Source organism: Notamacropus eugenii, chromosome 3, assembly GCF_028372415.1.
Source record: "Notamacropus eugenii isolate mMacEug1 chromosome 3, mMacEug1.pri_v2, whole genome shotgun sequence".
NCBI lineage: Eukaryota > Metazoa > Chordata > Mammalia > Diprotodontia > Macropodidae > Notamacropus > Notamacropus eugenii.
The window spans coordinates 67,493,903-67,511,259 of record NC_092874.1 but is presented as its reverse complement, the minus strand read 5'-3'; the positions used below and the strand labels follow the sequence as shown (position 1 = coordinate 67,511,259).

Below are 17,357 nucleotides of genomic sequence, written 5' to 3'. Positions count from 1 at the left end.
TCTTTCTCCTACTCTTTCACTTCTCCTCTGGTAAAATATAAATGACTGATTGAGGATTTCTCCTAGGCATAATTTGTAGCAGTTTCATAGTCTGTAGCACTTAGAGAGCTTTGTGGAGACTGTCATAGAGGGGAAAACGCTCCACCTCTAGAGTAAGGGGTGTTAGTGTGAAAATTTGAAATGGAGAGTGGACAGTGAAGTCATTTCTTCCTCCAGCCTCTGGCTTCTGTCTTTCCCTTTGGCCAACCTCCTGTAGCCTTTTAGCTCTAATTATTGTTGCCTTCTAAAGGCAACATTCATTCATTAAGGGCTCTCTGTGTATTTGGAATTGTAGGGGATAGGATTGAAACATTTACTAAATGTAATCTTATTTTTATGTAACCTATATATGAACCAACTAGAGAACTATTCAAGATCACAGCCCCCCAAAAACCATGAAATAGTACCTTGGAGGCAAAAGCACTGAACTGAATGAACCTGGAGAGGGTTCTGTTTTCCAATTTTGCCTCTGCCATTCAGGTATGAAAATGTGCAAAGATGAAAGTGTGGCAGTTTTTCACTTTTCTAGATGTATCAGAGGTTGTATTAGTGGACAGAGGACCCTTGGAGTCACTGTGTCAGTGAGCATTTGGTAAGCACACAGTGTGTGTCAGGCACTGTGCTTAGCTCTAGAGATACAAAGAAACTAAAAAGAAAGTCCCGGCTCTAAAGTTGTTCACAGGCTAAAGGGGGAGACAGCATGCAAATAGCTAGATTCAGATGATATATAGACAGTCAACAAAGGGAAGGCATAGAATTAATCAGGATTGGGAAGGGCTTCTTGTAGAAGGTTGAATTTCACTTGGGACTTGGAAGGAAGCTGGGATATGGCAAAAGAGGGAGAGCATTCCAGGCATTAGAGATGGCCAGTTCAGATACATGGAGTTAGCACGTAGAGTGCTTTGTTTAAAAGAACGGCAGGAAGGCCAGGGTCAAGATTAAAGACTGTTTTGTGAAATGAGAGGGGAGGGGAAGAAGAACAAATAGTAAGAAGACTAGAAAGATAACTGAAGGGAATGTTTATGAAGGGCTTGGACTTTGATGCTGGAAGTGATAGGGAGCCACAGGAATTTACTGAGCAGGCCGTGACATGGTCAGGCCTACCCTTTTAGAAAATGACTTTGGTGGCTAAATGGAGTGAAGAGAGACTTGTGGCAGGTAGACCCTCTGGCAGGTTATAGCAGTAGTTTATGCGTCAGAAGATGAGGCCTGTAACTAGGCTGGTGCAGTATCAGAGGAGAGAAAGGGATGTGTTCAAGAGATATTGAAAGTGAGAAAGTGAAATGGACAGTCTTTGGCAACAGATTGGATTTGGCAGATGAGAAATAGGATGGAGGTGAGGATGATACCTAGGTTGTGAGCCTGGGTGACTGGGAAAATGATGGCATCCGTGATGGTAATAGGGAGTTTTGGAAAGCTGAAGTTTTGGGGATAAAAAAAAAGAGTTTAGTTTTGGACATACTGGGTTTAAAATGCCTACAGCAATGGTTGTCAAACACAGATGGAATTGGGTCCCTTGCAGGTGTACGTTGATTTAGAAAAACTACAAATTAACCTCTTTTGTATTTTTATTTTGTCAAACATTTCACATTAAGATTTTAATCAGGTTTGTTCTCTGTTTGGAATTTTTGCCAGGCCAGGTTGGGAGTTTGATACCTCTGTTGTACAGGACATCAAATTTGAGATGTTCAGTGGACAGCTGGAGATTCAAGACTGGAGGTCAACAGAGAAATTAGGGCTGGATAAATATACTTGAGAATCAGAAGCAGATAGATAAAGATGATAATTGAGTCTGTGTCTGCTGATGAGACCCATCACCAAGTGAAGTGTAGTATAGAAGGCTGGAGGAGAAACCTAGAGAGAAGAGAAGGATCAACATTGTTAAAGGCTGCCAGGAGGTCAGGGAGGACCAGGTTTGTGGAAGGGCAGTTGGATTTGGCACCTGAGAGATCATTGGTAACTGAAGAACGATTTCAGTTGATGTCAGAAGCCAGTTTGTTGAGATTAAGAGGAGAGGAAGTAGAAGCATCTTTTCTATCCATGAGCAAGTTTCTTATTAATCTCTCAGTGTCCAGGGTAGTAGCTCTCTTTGAGACTATAAATTGCAGAAATATTGCCAAACTGCGTTGTAAAGGCTGTTTCCAAATTGTCAGTTCCTCCACATGAATACATACATTTGGACCCTTACAATTATTATAATGTCAGCCTAGTACTGTTTATCCCCAATTATCCTAATTTAAACTAAAAATTTCAATTTTTTTAGGAGAAATAGAGCATCTATTCAGTAATATTTGATATCTCTTTTCTTATATCAAAAATCCATTGCCTTTGTATACAAGGTGCAATATTCCTGTTTTTGGAATATACCCAAATTATTCCTACTTTTATGGTTATTTAGAGTATGACAGTTCTATATTTAGTTGGACATGTTTATAGAGAGAATTCTCAGTTTTTAAAAAATGAAATTGCGTGGAAGAAGTTAAAGTTTATAATTCTCAGATCCAAAGACTCTTCTCTGTATATAGTTTAAATGGAATTCCTCACAGCTTCCTGTATTATAAATAACTCCGGGCCTGTTCTTTAATCTTCCACTTTCACTAAAGATGGTCTGTTGTAATGAAGAGAACAAGACCTCAAGCACCTAACAAATCTTAAATATAATTCTCTAATAATTTGACTAGAACAGATTTGAACCTAGAGGTGAGGGCATTTATTAAACCTTATGTGATTCAGATATTTGGATGCAGTGCTTAGGAGTTAGTTACTCTGTTAACATTAATTCTCATTTATGGAAGCAATATTATTCTGCAAATAGCATGAAATTTGGAGTCATGGGCACTTAGAAACTTGTCCTTGCAGTATTAACTAAATGTCTTAAGCACTGTCAAGAATATGATGTATAAACATATTCTGTATTTAGTCGTAAGTTATTTTTTATGTTTATTTATTTATTTTTAGTTTTCAACATTCATTTCCACAAAATTTTGAGTTCCAAATTCTCTCCCTATCTCTCCCCTCCCCCCAACCCAAAACACTGTGCATTCTGATTATCCCTTCACCTAAATTGCCCTCCCTTCTATCACAACCCTCCCCTTATCCCCATCTTCTCTCTTTTCTTATAGGGCAAGATAGATTTCTATACCTCATTACTAGTACTTCTTATTTCCTAGTTGAATGGAAAAACAGTTCTCAACATTTGTTCCTAAAACTTTGAGTTCCAACTTCTCTCCCTTCCTCCCTCCCCACTCATCCCCATTGAGAAGGCAGGAGATTTAATGTAGGCCTTATATGTGTAGTTTTGCAAAAGACTTCCATAATAGTCATGTTGTGTAAGACTAACTGTATTTCCCTCCATCCTATCCTGCCACCCATTTTTTCTATTCTTTTTTTTGACCTTGTTCCTCCCTTAGTTGTAAGTTATGATAAACACACTTATTACATAAGTATTTTGATCTGTAACTCAGTGGGATGAGGTTTATATAATATCTGTTTAGACTCAGGTTTCCATGAGACTGTTGGATTGAACTGCTCACCTGTCAATTCTATCACCAGTTTTAAAAAACTTGTTTACTGAATTGTGTTTGAGTACATTGAGTTAGTCTTTGGCCTCATAGAGATATGCCATATTATTTTTAAAAAATTTTGTCAGGTGCCCACTATTATTTCCTTCTCCTTATGGATGCTTTATAGCTTAGTTATAGGGTATTTGGAATGTAGTTACATAGTAAAAATTAACTTATAACTTTGAACCTGTCCTATTAGATGTGATCTATCTGGAATTAATTTTTACCTTTTTCCCCCCTTTTTTTGCCAACGTAAAGTGGCTAAAAGCCAAGGTAAGAGCAGTTATTTCTCATTTGATCCAGTGTCCCCTTTATTGATAAAGGCTGCAAAGCCACTAAAATTGAAAATGCTCTTGTACATCTCTTTGCTTTTTAATAGGTTGTATAGAATAAACATGCTCAATATAAATTCAAACCAGCAACATTTAGCCTGGATGTGTTAATATATCAAAGATATATTAACATCTGCCTTTATGTAGATACCTCCATTTCTCTAACATTTAATGCTTTGCTCATATTTGATAGATGGATGCCTTGCTCTTATTGACTTACATTTTAGGAGGCTTCCCCGACATTGCATGTGACATTTCTTATTTTCATCAAAAGAAATGAATAACAAAATATTTGAGTAAAAGTGAAAATATGAGATCATCTTATATTTCTAAGTTTTTTTTGAAGACCTAGTACTTGAGAATGAAAAATACTGGTATGAAAGCTAATTTAGTGACTTTGAAAAATGCTTCAATCGTTAATCTTTATTGGACTTTAAACATATATAAATAGAATTAAAAATAATAGTGGAAACAAAAGCCCAAAGTTTAATTTTTAGTGTTACAATTTTCCCTTGGTTTTCAGCACACTTGGTAAAATGTGCTTTTCGAAATTGTCTGGGAAGCCTCATTTCACATCCTTATATTAAAAAAAATAATACTTGAGTGTCAAAACACCAAGAGTACAGTTTGATATGAAAATAAAAGCCTTTCCTTCAATATTTTAGCATGGAAATAACCAGCCTGCAAGAACTGGCACACTATCGAGAACAAATCCACCTACACAGAAACCACCAAGCCCTCCTATGTCAGGCCGGGGAACATTGGGGTAAGACTTCAACTACTTATTTTTACTTTTGAAAGGAGTTTAGAGTCCTGAGCGAATGGATGTTAGTGTAGAGTAAGTCCTACAATAAGTAAATGTACTAGAATCCTGTACTTGAAGCTTGATGTCCTTGGGAATCCGCATCATGGAACCACCTTATCATCTAAAGGCAACTTTAGAGCAATGGATAGACTTCTGGGCCTGGAGTCAGGAAGACCTGAGCCCATAATCCACCTCAGACATTTAATAGTTGCTTTGCCTTGGGCATGTCATTTAACCTTTGATTGCCTCAGTTCCTTCAATTGTAATATGAGAATAGTAATAGCACCTGTGTCCTAAGATTAATGTGACGATCAAATGAAATATATTTGTAAAGCTCATTGCACAGTGCCTGGCAGATATTAGGGGCTGCATAAATGCTATCATTATTATTGATATATACCTTTGGTACTTAAGGTCCCTTTGATGGGACCCTGGATGGCACAATGTTAGAGTAATATGCCTTTGTGCACACAGTAAGGTTATCTGTAGAGAAGGCATTTTCTGTATCTCATTCTTACTTTGGTTTGTTATGCTATATCTTTTGGGCAAGTGTTAATTGTTTATAATAGATTGGTATTTTATATTTTTTAGTTTTTAAAATTAAGTGAAAACATCTCAGGACTTTCTCTTGGAATGCATGTAAAGCTTCAGGATACATAGGTACTTTATTTTTCTTGTGCTTCTCCAGTTTTTGGATTATAAGCATGATGCTGGTGCATTCAGGTTCTTTGATTCCCAAGTTAATCAGAACTGAGTTGTCTCAGTTTGACTTCTCTTTAACTTTTTTTTTCAAGGCCAGTATTAAAAGAAATTGTTTCTCATCGCAGAGAATTTGTCTGTCTTCCACATTTCGTTTTAATTAAACTTTTCTTGTGTACCTACTATCTAAATAGCACCCTGGGAAGGAAGAGATAGTGATTAATAAAACACAGTGCCTGCATTCATGGAGCTTATGATCAAAAAGTAGAACAAGATAACTACACAGGAAGGATACACAGTATTATGTAGGGCCTAATGGGAAAAGGATCACCCTTTCTCCAACCTGAGGGGGTGAACTAGGAAAGACTCTAGAGTTTGTGTGGATGTAAGTTTGGTTTATTTTGGATTTTTCAATTTAGTTTTATTTAATATCTTCTTGGATAGTAGATGAAAAGAATGTAGTATCACACTACCTAATAACTCCTTAGGTAATAATTATTTCACATGGCTCTTTTACTCACTTTCTGACCTTGTACAAGGCAGTGTAACTTCTTTGTACTTTGGCTTGTCATCTGTAAAATGGAAAATTTACTTCTCCTACCACACCCCTACTTATTCTACTGTTTTCACAGTGGTGTTCTCAGAAAGCAAGTGCTATATATGGAGACAATTTACTCTCTTAGGAGGAAAGGTGCTTCATTACTCACCTGATTTTACATTTAAAAAATTTTTTACTTTTTTAATATTTAATTTTGAATTAAACTCTTGAAATTATTGACCATATTGTATCAGGGAGCACCAAATGTACTCTAATCTGTATGTAACTTCCTTGATTCATAATTTTTGCAACATTGACTATTATAAGATGTTATTATTGATGGATAATATTTGTCATTAAGCCTCTGCTGACTCTTTAAAATAATTCAAAATCCTTTTCCTCTTCTTTAAGTCAAGGGCAGTAATTTCAAAAGTATATATTATAATGGAAATGAAGCAGGCACGAGAGAGCGCGAGGGAGAGACAGAGAGTGTGTTTTGGGACCTACCTTTTTGGAGAAATACAGATATGTACAAGTATTGTATTGCATGGATCCTGGCTTCTCTAAATTACTTGAAGTCTCAGCCAGAATCCCACTTTCTGCAAAGCCCTTCCCAGTTGCCTTTGATGTTGGTTCCTTCTCTCTGAGATTATCTCCAGTTTAGCTCCTATTTATTTAACTTTCATCTTGTTTTTTACCCTGTTTGCATATTTTCTCTACCATTAGACTGTGAACGTGCTGTAGAAAACACTTAATAGTTGCTGCTTGATTTGACTCTACTTGATCACCAAGCTTGGGGGAGTGATTTGCCCAACCTCTCCCCATCTGTATTTTGGTATGGCCAGCAGAATTTTGCATTGCTTTTGGAAGGTGATAATCTGTTATCTTTTGCCTGCTAAGAGAGTTATCAGCAAAGCAACCTGCTTGATTCCTGGAGTTTGAGATCTTTGCCCTAAGAATTGAGCTATTTTTTTTTTTTGTAGTTTTAGTAAATGAGCAGTATTATTGTATTCAGTGTTAAAATCCATTTTATTAATCACTTTAGTAACTTTTCACTGTGTAACTATGGATCAATAAAATCACATTCTGATTTGAAGTAAAACTTTCTTTATTAAATCTGTTTTTGGTTTTGCTTCTTTAGGCGGAATACTCCTTACAAAACCCTGGAACCTGTTAAACCCCCAACGGTTCCCAATGATTATATGACAAGTCCAGCAAGGCTTGGAAGTCAGCATAGTCCAGGAAGGACGGCATCTTTAAATCAGAGACCAAGAACGCACAGGTACATCAGCTTGTGAAAATGAAAGCTGAGTATAATTTAAAAAAGAGCACCTCAGATACACTGAATAAGCGTGAAGTATTCCCACAGGACTGGTGCAGAGTGGATCAATAAAAGGAGAAATACTGCATATTTGACCATTTGCCTAAATTGGTACTTCTGCTTTTTAACCTTTCTAGATCTATCAACAGTATTATTCCAACCTTGATGTTATTAGAAAATTAAGGTAATTAATTCTTAGAAAATTAATGTAATTTTTAAAAAGTTTGGATTGAGGTAGAAAAGTAAGGTACCATTTTAGGTATTTTTAGATGCTGGGGAATGCCAAAATGTCAGAAAACTTTGGTGTTGTTAGAGAAGTAGATTAACTCAGACAAAATATTCCCTTTGGTCTTTACCAGCAACCAAAGATACTTGTTTAGTTTTAGTGATTAAGAGGCAGTGGAATTTACTTGTTGCTTTTTGAGGGTCTTAGTGTTATATATAATGAGATAGTATCTTCTCTCTTAATATGATACCTTACCTTTGTCTAACTTAGAGGTGGTTGGTTGGATTTGTTCTTACTTTATGATTGTGTTGCTGTTTGTAGAAATATCAGATATGTTAAGATTTAGTATGTGTCACAGTAATCTGCCCCTTCATTTTCAGCCAATCAAGTGTCAGTTCAGGAAGAGGAAACCCTCATGTACTGAAGGGGTAGTAATAATGCTTATTGATGTAGCCTGACTTTTTCTTTTTCTGTTTTGCTAGAATGTTATGTTACATTGGATGAGAAAATAGAACTTTCTTCTTCTTTCACAGCAAACCCTTGATCTTTTTTTGAATTTTTAAGAGGGAATATTTAGCAAATTCTCTGGAAATTTTACTATTTAATATAAAAGTTAAGGTAGTTATGACTTGTTTTAAGAGATAGTTGAGGTGATTTAAAACAGAAAGCCTGGCTCTTTAACTCACAGTTGATGAGATGGTCTCTGGTTACTTCATCTCTAATGGGCTTCAGTTTGCTGGTCTGTAAAGAGGGGCTTTGGCCAGCTGCTCTGCAGGGTCCCTTTACTTTCTAGGTCCTGTGAGCCTGTGGTCTAGGTGGGAAAGTACAGATTCCCAAGTAACTTTGGAACTTTGTGAAAATCCTTCAACCTTTCTAGGCCTAATTTCCTCATTTTTAAAATGAGGAAGGTTGGGCTTGCTGACTCTCAGGGCAGGTCTTTACAGCTCTAAGTCTGTGATCCTACTGGCAAAATATCACTTCAGAAATGAGACCAAATGGTCTTAGTGGACTGTGCTCATTTTGTTTATAAATACATTTTCATAGGTATTGACTGCTTGATATCAAGTACATGAAGATGTTGGAGTTATATCTTCTTTAGACTTTTAGTCACGTCCACTGAGGGATTCATTTTATTCATATTCATCATGCACATATTTCCAGTTTCTTGGCCTGCAGACTGCTAATTGCACAGGGATTGTTGTCTCAGGGCTTTATTTTTAGAGTATTTCTTATTGCAGACAGTTGCCCTACCATTTGTAGAACTAACTTGTCTCTTTTTAAAATGAATTGCCTACTGAGAGGTGATCAATAATATATACTGGTCAGAGGCTCAAGAGCTGAAAGAAACCCATCCCTGGCTCTACTCTAGCTCCCTTGTTCTACAGATGAGAAGACCGTTATAGAGAGTTTAGGTGATTTGTCCAAGGTCACATTATTAAGAATCAGAGTCGGAATTCTAATGCAGGTCTTTAGAATGAACTTTGAACCTTAGTGTAAAATATGGAACTTTAAAAAAAAAAAGTAATCCAGTATTTTTTTTTAATGTATTTTTAAAATTTGCTTTTAATTAAACATTTCCCACACTGAATAAATGAACAGGTATCTCAACAGTTTAACTGTGAATTGCATTGATAGACATTTGTCTTATGCACTTGAAGCATGCACCTGAAGCATTGCCTACTGTCATATGCATTAGGTGTGAGAGACTCTTCCTAGAACATATTGTTATCATGATAAAAGTAGAAGGAAGATCATTTGTGGTAATTGATCTGTTTGGCCATTGAGTTCATTGAAATCTAGCAGACTAGGGTTTTAAGAGTTTGTGTTACCCCAATGTTACAAAGAGATAACTTGATTTATTCTTTTGTACGGTATTGTGTTATATTTAATTGTCACCTCTGTTTTTTGGCATATATTGAAATGTATGTGTTAAATTCATATACCAAGATGACTTCCAATGGTAATTCTGATTAATGCATTTTATCTTCTTCTGAATATAGTGTTTTGATCATCCACTTTCAAAACTTAACAAAAATAAGAAAACCGGAATAACTTTTTTCAGAATCACAAAATTTCAGAAGTGGAGAGATTCCTATAATCTAACGCATACATTAAAGAATCCTTCCTACAGTATCTCTGAGGAGTAATCATCCTGTTTTTGCATGAAGACCCTTCAGTGAGCCAGAGATGGATTTTATCAGTCCAGTTTAGGTTTCAGGATTTCATGAGATTTATTAACAATTTAGCATCTGATAGAATTCAAATGAATATTCATGGGAAATTATTTTGAGTGAACTTTAGGAATAATGCTGATTTTTCTTTACAGTGGTAGCAGTGGAGGAAGTGGAAGTCGAGAAAATAGTGGAAGCAGCAGTATTGGCATTCCCATTGCCGTGCCTACACCTTCACCACCAACTATTGGACCAGGTGCAGTATTTGTGAAGCTTTTTGAAAAATTGCTTTCTGATATTTACATTTGTGGGCATATAATTTAGAAAACTAATAATTTATCAACATTACCCAAATTGTTTCAGCAACTTTCTTTTTCATGGACTGATCTTAAATGCTGTTGAATTCATTAGGTTACTACTTGAGGAAAAATAACTGTCTTTAAAAGAATTTTTTTACACTGGGTACTTAGCTGTTAGTTAAAATACGTGGGGATGATAATAATTGCTCTGTCTACATCACAGGGCTATCATGAGGAAAACCCTTTGTAAAATTTAAAAATACTTTGTAAATATCATTATCATCATCTACATTCTTAAATAATCAAGCATATGATTGATATGAGATATGATATTGATATTCATATGTATGAGATTTCTTTTGAAATTCTGAGAACTTAGAGCTTAGAGTATAAGCTTTCTTAGATGTGATTTATTATACATTCTTTCCTCAGAGGTCCAGGACAGTAGCAGAGTCTTACAAGTTGTAAGAAGTCATGAAATAGAATCATTAGTCTGTCCTGTGGTATAAAATTTTTCTGCATCTTAATTTGGTTCATCTGTAAAATGGAAATCATAATTGTTGTCATGTTCCATGAAGTAGTGTAGTGAAGATGATATGAAATGTACTGGATAGTAAAAGCCCTATTACTTTATTGAAAGATGGGGAATAAATTAGAAGCTATTGTTACAATGCATTTAAATTAGCTTAGCAAAGATATCTTAAAAGAAATATATCACATATGTAAATATGTAGGATTTTTCAAAATAGAAAATATTATAAAAACCAGAAAAGGACCAACAATTTCTCTGTGATAATTAAGGAAAAATCCTGTCAGACACCTTGTAAAAGTTGGTATATTTTATCATCCAGAAGAGCATTAACTTAATTTCTTCCCTTTTTAATTCTCAAAATTGTTTCCTCATTTGAGGGTGTAAGATCTGCTTACATTTGTAACTATTTTTCTTTTCATATTCTTATTAGCAAATTCTGACTGCTTTACTGTTGTCTGTTTCGTTTGCTTGCTTGTTCTCTGATTGGCGTTATGAACTGTTTTATTAGCTCAAATTTCTGTCCCTCCTCCCTCTGGAGCTCCTCCTGCACCACCGCTTCCTCCACCTCTCCTGATGGGCAGTAGGATAGGTGAGAATTGGGTCAACCTGCGAGTGATTAGTTGCTTTGCATAATTAATAATAACATCTTCCTAAAAGAACTACCTAGTTTGATTTTTAAGGATTGTGTATTGTTGATACAAATGTAAAGGTTTAACATTTCTAATCTAAACTAATATCTTCTGGTGAAAGGCCTCTGAAGTTATGTAGAAATCAAGTACATAAATGAGTTTTGGAGTAAAACTTTTATTGCTTCACTTGGCTTGCATAGAACATAAAAATCTTTAGGAACAGCCTTTACGTGCACCTATTTTAGTCATTCTTGAATATTATATTTCTGTCTGTATTGTGAAAATGCAGAAACATATGCATATACATTTGTGAATATATACACACATATACACATATATTACATACAATTGTGTATGTACAATATATTACATTACATATGTGTATCTTTATTTTTGCTTGAATGAGCTTAAGAGCCCTCGCAATAGAAGGTAGTGCTATTATAAAAGCATTGACCTTTAGTCTGTTTTATGAAACACTAACATGTTTTGAACTCATTACAAATTAATTTTGATTGGCTGTTTATAAAATAAATGCATGACAAAAGTATCTTTAAGAGGGACACACCCATAAATTATAGTATGTTGTGTCATGTGATAAAAACAAAACTGACTTGTTGTAAAGTTCTGAATGACTGGTGTAGGTGTAGTCTCATGTATTTATTTATTCTTAACATTCTCTCTCTGTCCTCCAAAATACCCTGTATGTAAAAATCATCACTAATAGGGTCGGGTAGGTTGGCGGTTGGCATGGGCCCAATAAAGAACATTTTAAAACACTGCTTCTTATAAATGTACATAATTTCAATAATAGAAAACTTGCCCTCAGTAATATGTAGTTTTTGCTAAGTCAAGTTGGATATGCTACAAAGACCTCTAGGGACATTAACATATGGGAGAGTCCATTTGCCATCGGTGTACAAATGCTTTCTGTGGCCTCTGCTAAAAAATATCTGTTTTGATAGTGGTTTTAGTAGAAATACATACTCCTGTGGCTTAAATAATAGATCATTTCTCTTTGGAACTAGCAAACTCCCCTGTTATGAACATACTAGTTACAGGCACTTGCAGCCCCTGGAAAGCCGGAAATGGGCAGGTCAGGCCCATGAACTTGAACACTAAAAATGCTCAAAATCAACCCCTGATCCTTAGTGCAAGCTTATTTGTGCATGTTTTACACACAGCTCTCAAACGTATTTGTTTTTTCAAACCCAGTGCATATTTATTTAGATACAGTGAAGTATAGTTAGTGAGAGGAGCCGTTGGAGGCTGTACACTCAGAGCAGCGAAAAGTGGCAGCACTTCAGCAAGCCCAGAAGTCTGGGGGGTCATTTGTTTTTAAGGGCCAACGGTCTAGGATTTTGTATACCTCAAAGACTGAGTATCACCATCTTTGCATCACAGTATCATAATGGGCACTTACAACAGTGGCTCTAGCTTATTAAGAAAAAATTACTTTATGTTAGGCATATTCTGTTTTAGAAGGTAGGGGGTTTACCAGTTTAAAATTGGATCAAAATAGATGGAAATCCATAATTTTAAAATTAATTTAATTTGTAAAATTTTATGTGTAGGCCTTCGCATGTAGTAAAGGTTAAACAAAGTTTTATTTAATTGAATTGTTTAAAGACATGATTCCTGTTGCTTAGGGAAACCCCAAACTCTCTTATGTTCTTGATCATTGTCTAGTTCTCTGGTTTCATCTACAAAAAGTCACCTGAACTTTGGGATCAGTTGGAGAGAAAAAAGTGAAATTAAAGTGAAGGGACTCTTGTCATTTAGTTGACTCTGGTCAAAGCTCAGATTTTTGTTTCAAAAGTACAAACTAATCCAAAAATTAGCTTTGATAAATTCAGCAAACTTTAGAGGCTTTGATCCATATTAACTTTTATGGTTGTTAATCAATGACTTACAAATACCATTTGTTAGATAGATATTAAGAATGTAAATAGGTTAAAACATGCTTTATACAAAACTTGTCCCTCCCACCCCCATCTAAGGTAATGCATCTAAACATTTGCTAAGAAACTTTGTAAAAGTTACGTAACTTGCTTAGAACATCCTCATTTTGTCAGAGTAGACTTGTTCATCCTGAATTTTGCAGATGTGTGAGAGACCTTTCCATAAAGGTCTCTAAAACATTTTACCACTTCCTGCAGATGAGCTATGTGGATGCAGTCACTAAAATAAGTGGAATAGCAAATATGGCTGGCCCACGAGCAAATTGGCCCAGACTTCTGATTTTATAATTAAACATGTATTCATTTAGCTAAATGCTCACGATTGTGTTGAAGATTTTGATTCTAGACCTTTCCCTTTCCTTTCACAGTGCAGAGGTATGTTTATTACAGATGAAAAATAATATTCTCAGATATGAAAACTTTTTTTTAAACAGGTTGCTTTTTTGTTCTTGGTTTTGTTTTGTATTTTATTCCATTACAAAGAAATAGAAAAAATGTACGTTCTCCCTATAGTTGTAGCAGTCGTCTTATCTTTTTCTGCGTGCCTCAAGTTTCCCAGTGTGATCAATGACTCCGACATGAGATCTCTTTCTATATTCTGTCATGTGATGTGATACATATTGCTTAAGTCTTTTTTGTTGGTTCCCTTTGGCTGATGCTTTCCAGTGGCCCCGAGTTCAGCTCCTGGTTCCCAGTATGGCACAATGACCAGGCAGATTTCCCGACACAACTCTACTACTTCTTCAGCATCTTCGGGTGGATACAGACGAACTCCTTCTGTGACTGCTCAATTTTCTACTCAACCTCATGTTAATGGCGGTCCTCTTTATTCTCAAAATTCAAGTAAGCCCCTGTGCTTGGCAGGCATGTAGCATCAGTGGAGTACTTCAGAAGTAAATGATTTGAAACTGTGATTCTTGCCAGTGATAGACAACAATCAAAGCCACAGTTTCATGCTAGTTTCTTTGTTTCCTTTAGAAAGTTAGAGTCTGTTGAAGCATGAATAAGACTGAATACTAATCACTTTCTACGATGTATTCACCATCTAAAATGCTTAGCTTTCCAAATTCAACCTAAGCCATTCTTCATATAGTATTTATTGTCATTGTAAATTTTTAAAAAAGGCAGAAATTAGAAAAAATATTCTTGGGATAAAGGAATTTCAGTTTGTATTTATTGGGTAAATAGTTTTTAAGACTACTTGTGAAAACTGGACATTGCCAAAACTGTGGTATTGTCATTTTCTTTAGAAAATGATAAAGAAATTGCTGGCTATCACTGTTTTAAAGGGTTTCAAATTAATAGAGAAAGCCTCAAATTGGTTGGTAGCAGATCTTTGATAATATTGCTGATGATCATTTGCCCTTTTGTTTGTTTCACTTAAGAAAATAATCCCAGAAACAGAAAGATTTTATTTTTACTTTAATTCTGTTCACTCTAATCTTGGCACATCTCAGCACTAACCCCTGTAGTGTAAAAGCCACTGATGCTGGCAGTTTTAGGAATGCTTCAGATCATTTGAATTGACCATAGGATAGACATTGGTTTTGCTTTTTATATTTAACCAAAAAAGAGAAAATCTGAAATGAGAGCCCTTTTCAAGAATGTATTATTGATAAATATAAATCTCAAACTCACCCACACACACATCCCAAAATTATTCCATGGAGTAATACTTAACTCTAAAACTGTTCCTATTTTTTAGATAAATTTCTTTAATTAACAGAAACTACCCTGGACATGATAGTGGGAAGTCTCTTATACTTATTTAGAATTTGAGTGTTCCAATTCAAGAATCTGGTTGTAATTTATAATATAGAATTTTGATATAGAAAGTCTTTTAGGTAGTATGTATGCTAGTACTGTTTGTGAATGTTCTTAAACGTGCATGATATTTAAAGGTGGGAGGTAACTAGGAAGAAAAAGAATCTATTTTCTGTATTTAAAATATCAAAATGAAAGATTCCTAATTGTATCATGGCTAACTCTTTAGGTAATAGAGAGCATGTATAGTATAGATGTCTGATATGCACAGATAATCTAAAACTATTTTTAGCCTATGGATTTTAAAGTTACGTATCAAAATTTTTATGAGATGTTACAAAAGGTATTCAGATGAACCAGTTTGAGTGTAGTCCCAAACTTTCTTACAAACCCTCTGGTGAACGAGCCTGTCAAAAAGATAGACATCTAGGTGTTGATTATTTCTTGAACTGTACATTTTTAATAACTTTTAAAGTATTTAGAAATATTTTTGGTACGTTACTAAACAAGTTTGAAGTACAGTAATGTAACAGTTTTTATAAACCATATGCAAATTATTCTCATGCTAATTTAGAATTTTAGGTGCCATTCATTATATTGATATTATTCCCTCCTAAGGCATTTGCCTAGTAGCAGTTTTTAGTGATGTATTCCATATTGCATTCAATTTAGTGTAGCAATACTTACTCCTACTGATGCAAATACAATTTAATTTCCAAAAGGATGAATTCCTTTAAAACATTTTGTCCCACACAAGGCCTCAAATTTCAGATTATTTCATTGTGTGTTGTCAAATGTCTGGATTACTGTTGCTATCAAAACAATAGCTTCTAAAGCGTTTTATTTTTATTTTTTAGTGTTTTGATGTGCGTATTTTCCTTTTTTCCCTCCCTCACTTCAGTTTCTTTTACAAATTTTTTTAGATCTGGTGGTTATGATTAATCTTTTGAAAATAGACTGATTTTAAAATTTTCCTTTCACAGCAAATATATATTCCCATACTAACCAGCAAGGCTAGTACCAGAGTTTGTTTTTCATAAGTTTTGTGTGTGTTTTTTAATTCAGAGAAATTTCTCTATAAAAAAATTGTGACATTTTAATTTGGAACATTTCCATGTAGAGTTAGTAGGATCAAAAATTAGTTTAGTAGTGAATTGAATGCTATATTTCTATGTAAAATGAATATTAATGATCTTATATATTGCTTTGTTTGTTAAACTATTGCTTCCCTAAATGCATAAGAACCTCTTTCAGATTTTCCTGTGTACCTGTAAGTTTTTTGACAGACCCTGAAAATTAAATTGTCATTTATTCCCTGTACAGGTTATCAGGTTATTGGGAGCTACCAATACATTAGTTCGATTACATGTGTGTATGTAGTTATAGATTTTTCTGTATCTATGTACACATATTTACTTAGTATCATTGTCTAGTGTAACTTGGAAGACCAGTTTTTCCTAGAAGATTCTGCATGTTTTCTGATCATTGTGTATACCCTTTTTTCAGTCAAAAGTGTTGAAGCAAATAGAGGGATTAACCATCTGAGTACAAAATTCTATGTCACATTTTACTTGTTTCTTCGAAATTATATCAATTTCAGGAAAAAATTGAATTTATAGTAGTCATCAATTTGTGATTATTCATCAGAAATTAGATGTCATTTAATAATCAATGAACAGTATTGCAAAGTTATTTAAAACATGTTAAGACTGGTGATGTAAGGAGTAAATTATGTCTGTTGAGATATGATAAATGTTAATTATTTACAGTCAGGTTTCTTTTGCTATTGAAAAATAAATGGTCTACTTTTAAAATAAAAGTTTAGACTTAAATACAAACACACTTTGTTTTACAAAGTGGAAGTGTTCTTGGAAAGTTGTCTATAAATTATATTTCTACAAATCTAAAATACTTTTTTATATGCAGGAATTTTCTTTAAAAGCAACTAACTATAAGTAACCTATTATGGTAACATATGGATAATTATTCTCCAGTTGATCGATCTGTAAGTGTTGTAGTATGAGATAGGAGACAAGGGTGCTAGTTGTGACTCTGCCACTTGTTAGCCTGGTTGTCTTTAGCAAAATTGCTCCATCTCTTTAGTCCTCAGTGTCCTCACTTATAAAACGAGAAGATTGGACTTTACTAGGTCCTTTAAAGACCTTAAAATTATAGGATTTGAAATCTGGATTTTGGCATACTCTTATTTTAAAGCAGAGCACCCCTACCTGTATTTGTTTGCCCTCTGCATGGCAGGAAAGTCGCCTCATAACTTTAGTAGGCATTCCTACGAAGGAATAATCCCAGAATTTATCATTTCATCCATCATATAAAAACAATGTTGGTGTTCAGCGTTACTCAGGTTAGACTCTCCTTAATTTCAGTTTTTATTCTTTTTAAAAATTATCCCTTGGTCAGAGCAGTTCAGCTTTAGCTTTGCTTTGGGAAATAAACTTGGAGGTGCTGTAGGTTTTGTTTTAG

The 17,357-nt window shown here is 34.7% G+C and overlaps 1 protein-coding gene across 12 annotated transcripts in view; it reads left to right on the top strand.

Annotated features, from left to right (window-relative positions):
- Window positions 1–17,357, top strand: part of ABI1 (abl interactor 1) — a 106,816-nt gene that overhangs the window by 79,382 nt on the left and 10,077 nt on the right. For 4 of the 12 annotated variants that reach the window (XM_072651776.1, XM_072651774.1, XM_072651780.1 and 1 more), the window contains 4 exons: window positions 4,600–4,700; window positions 7,118–7,258; window positions 9,850–9,950; window positions 13,779–13,955. In XM_072651776.1, coding sequence (XP_072507877.1) covers window positions 4,600–4,700; window positions 7,118–7,258; window positions 9,850–9,950; window positions 13,779–13,955 — 520 coding nt within the window. Of the gene's footprint in view, window positions 1–3,860; window positions 3,876–4,599; window positions 4,701–7,117; window positions 7,259–9,849; window positions 9,951–11,033; window positions 11,115–13,778; window positions 13,956–17,357 lie in introns of all 12 variants that reach the window. The other 8 variants (XM_072651775.1, XM_072651773.1, XM_072651778.1 and 5 more) reach the window with 4 other exon arrangements.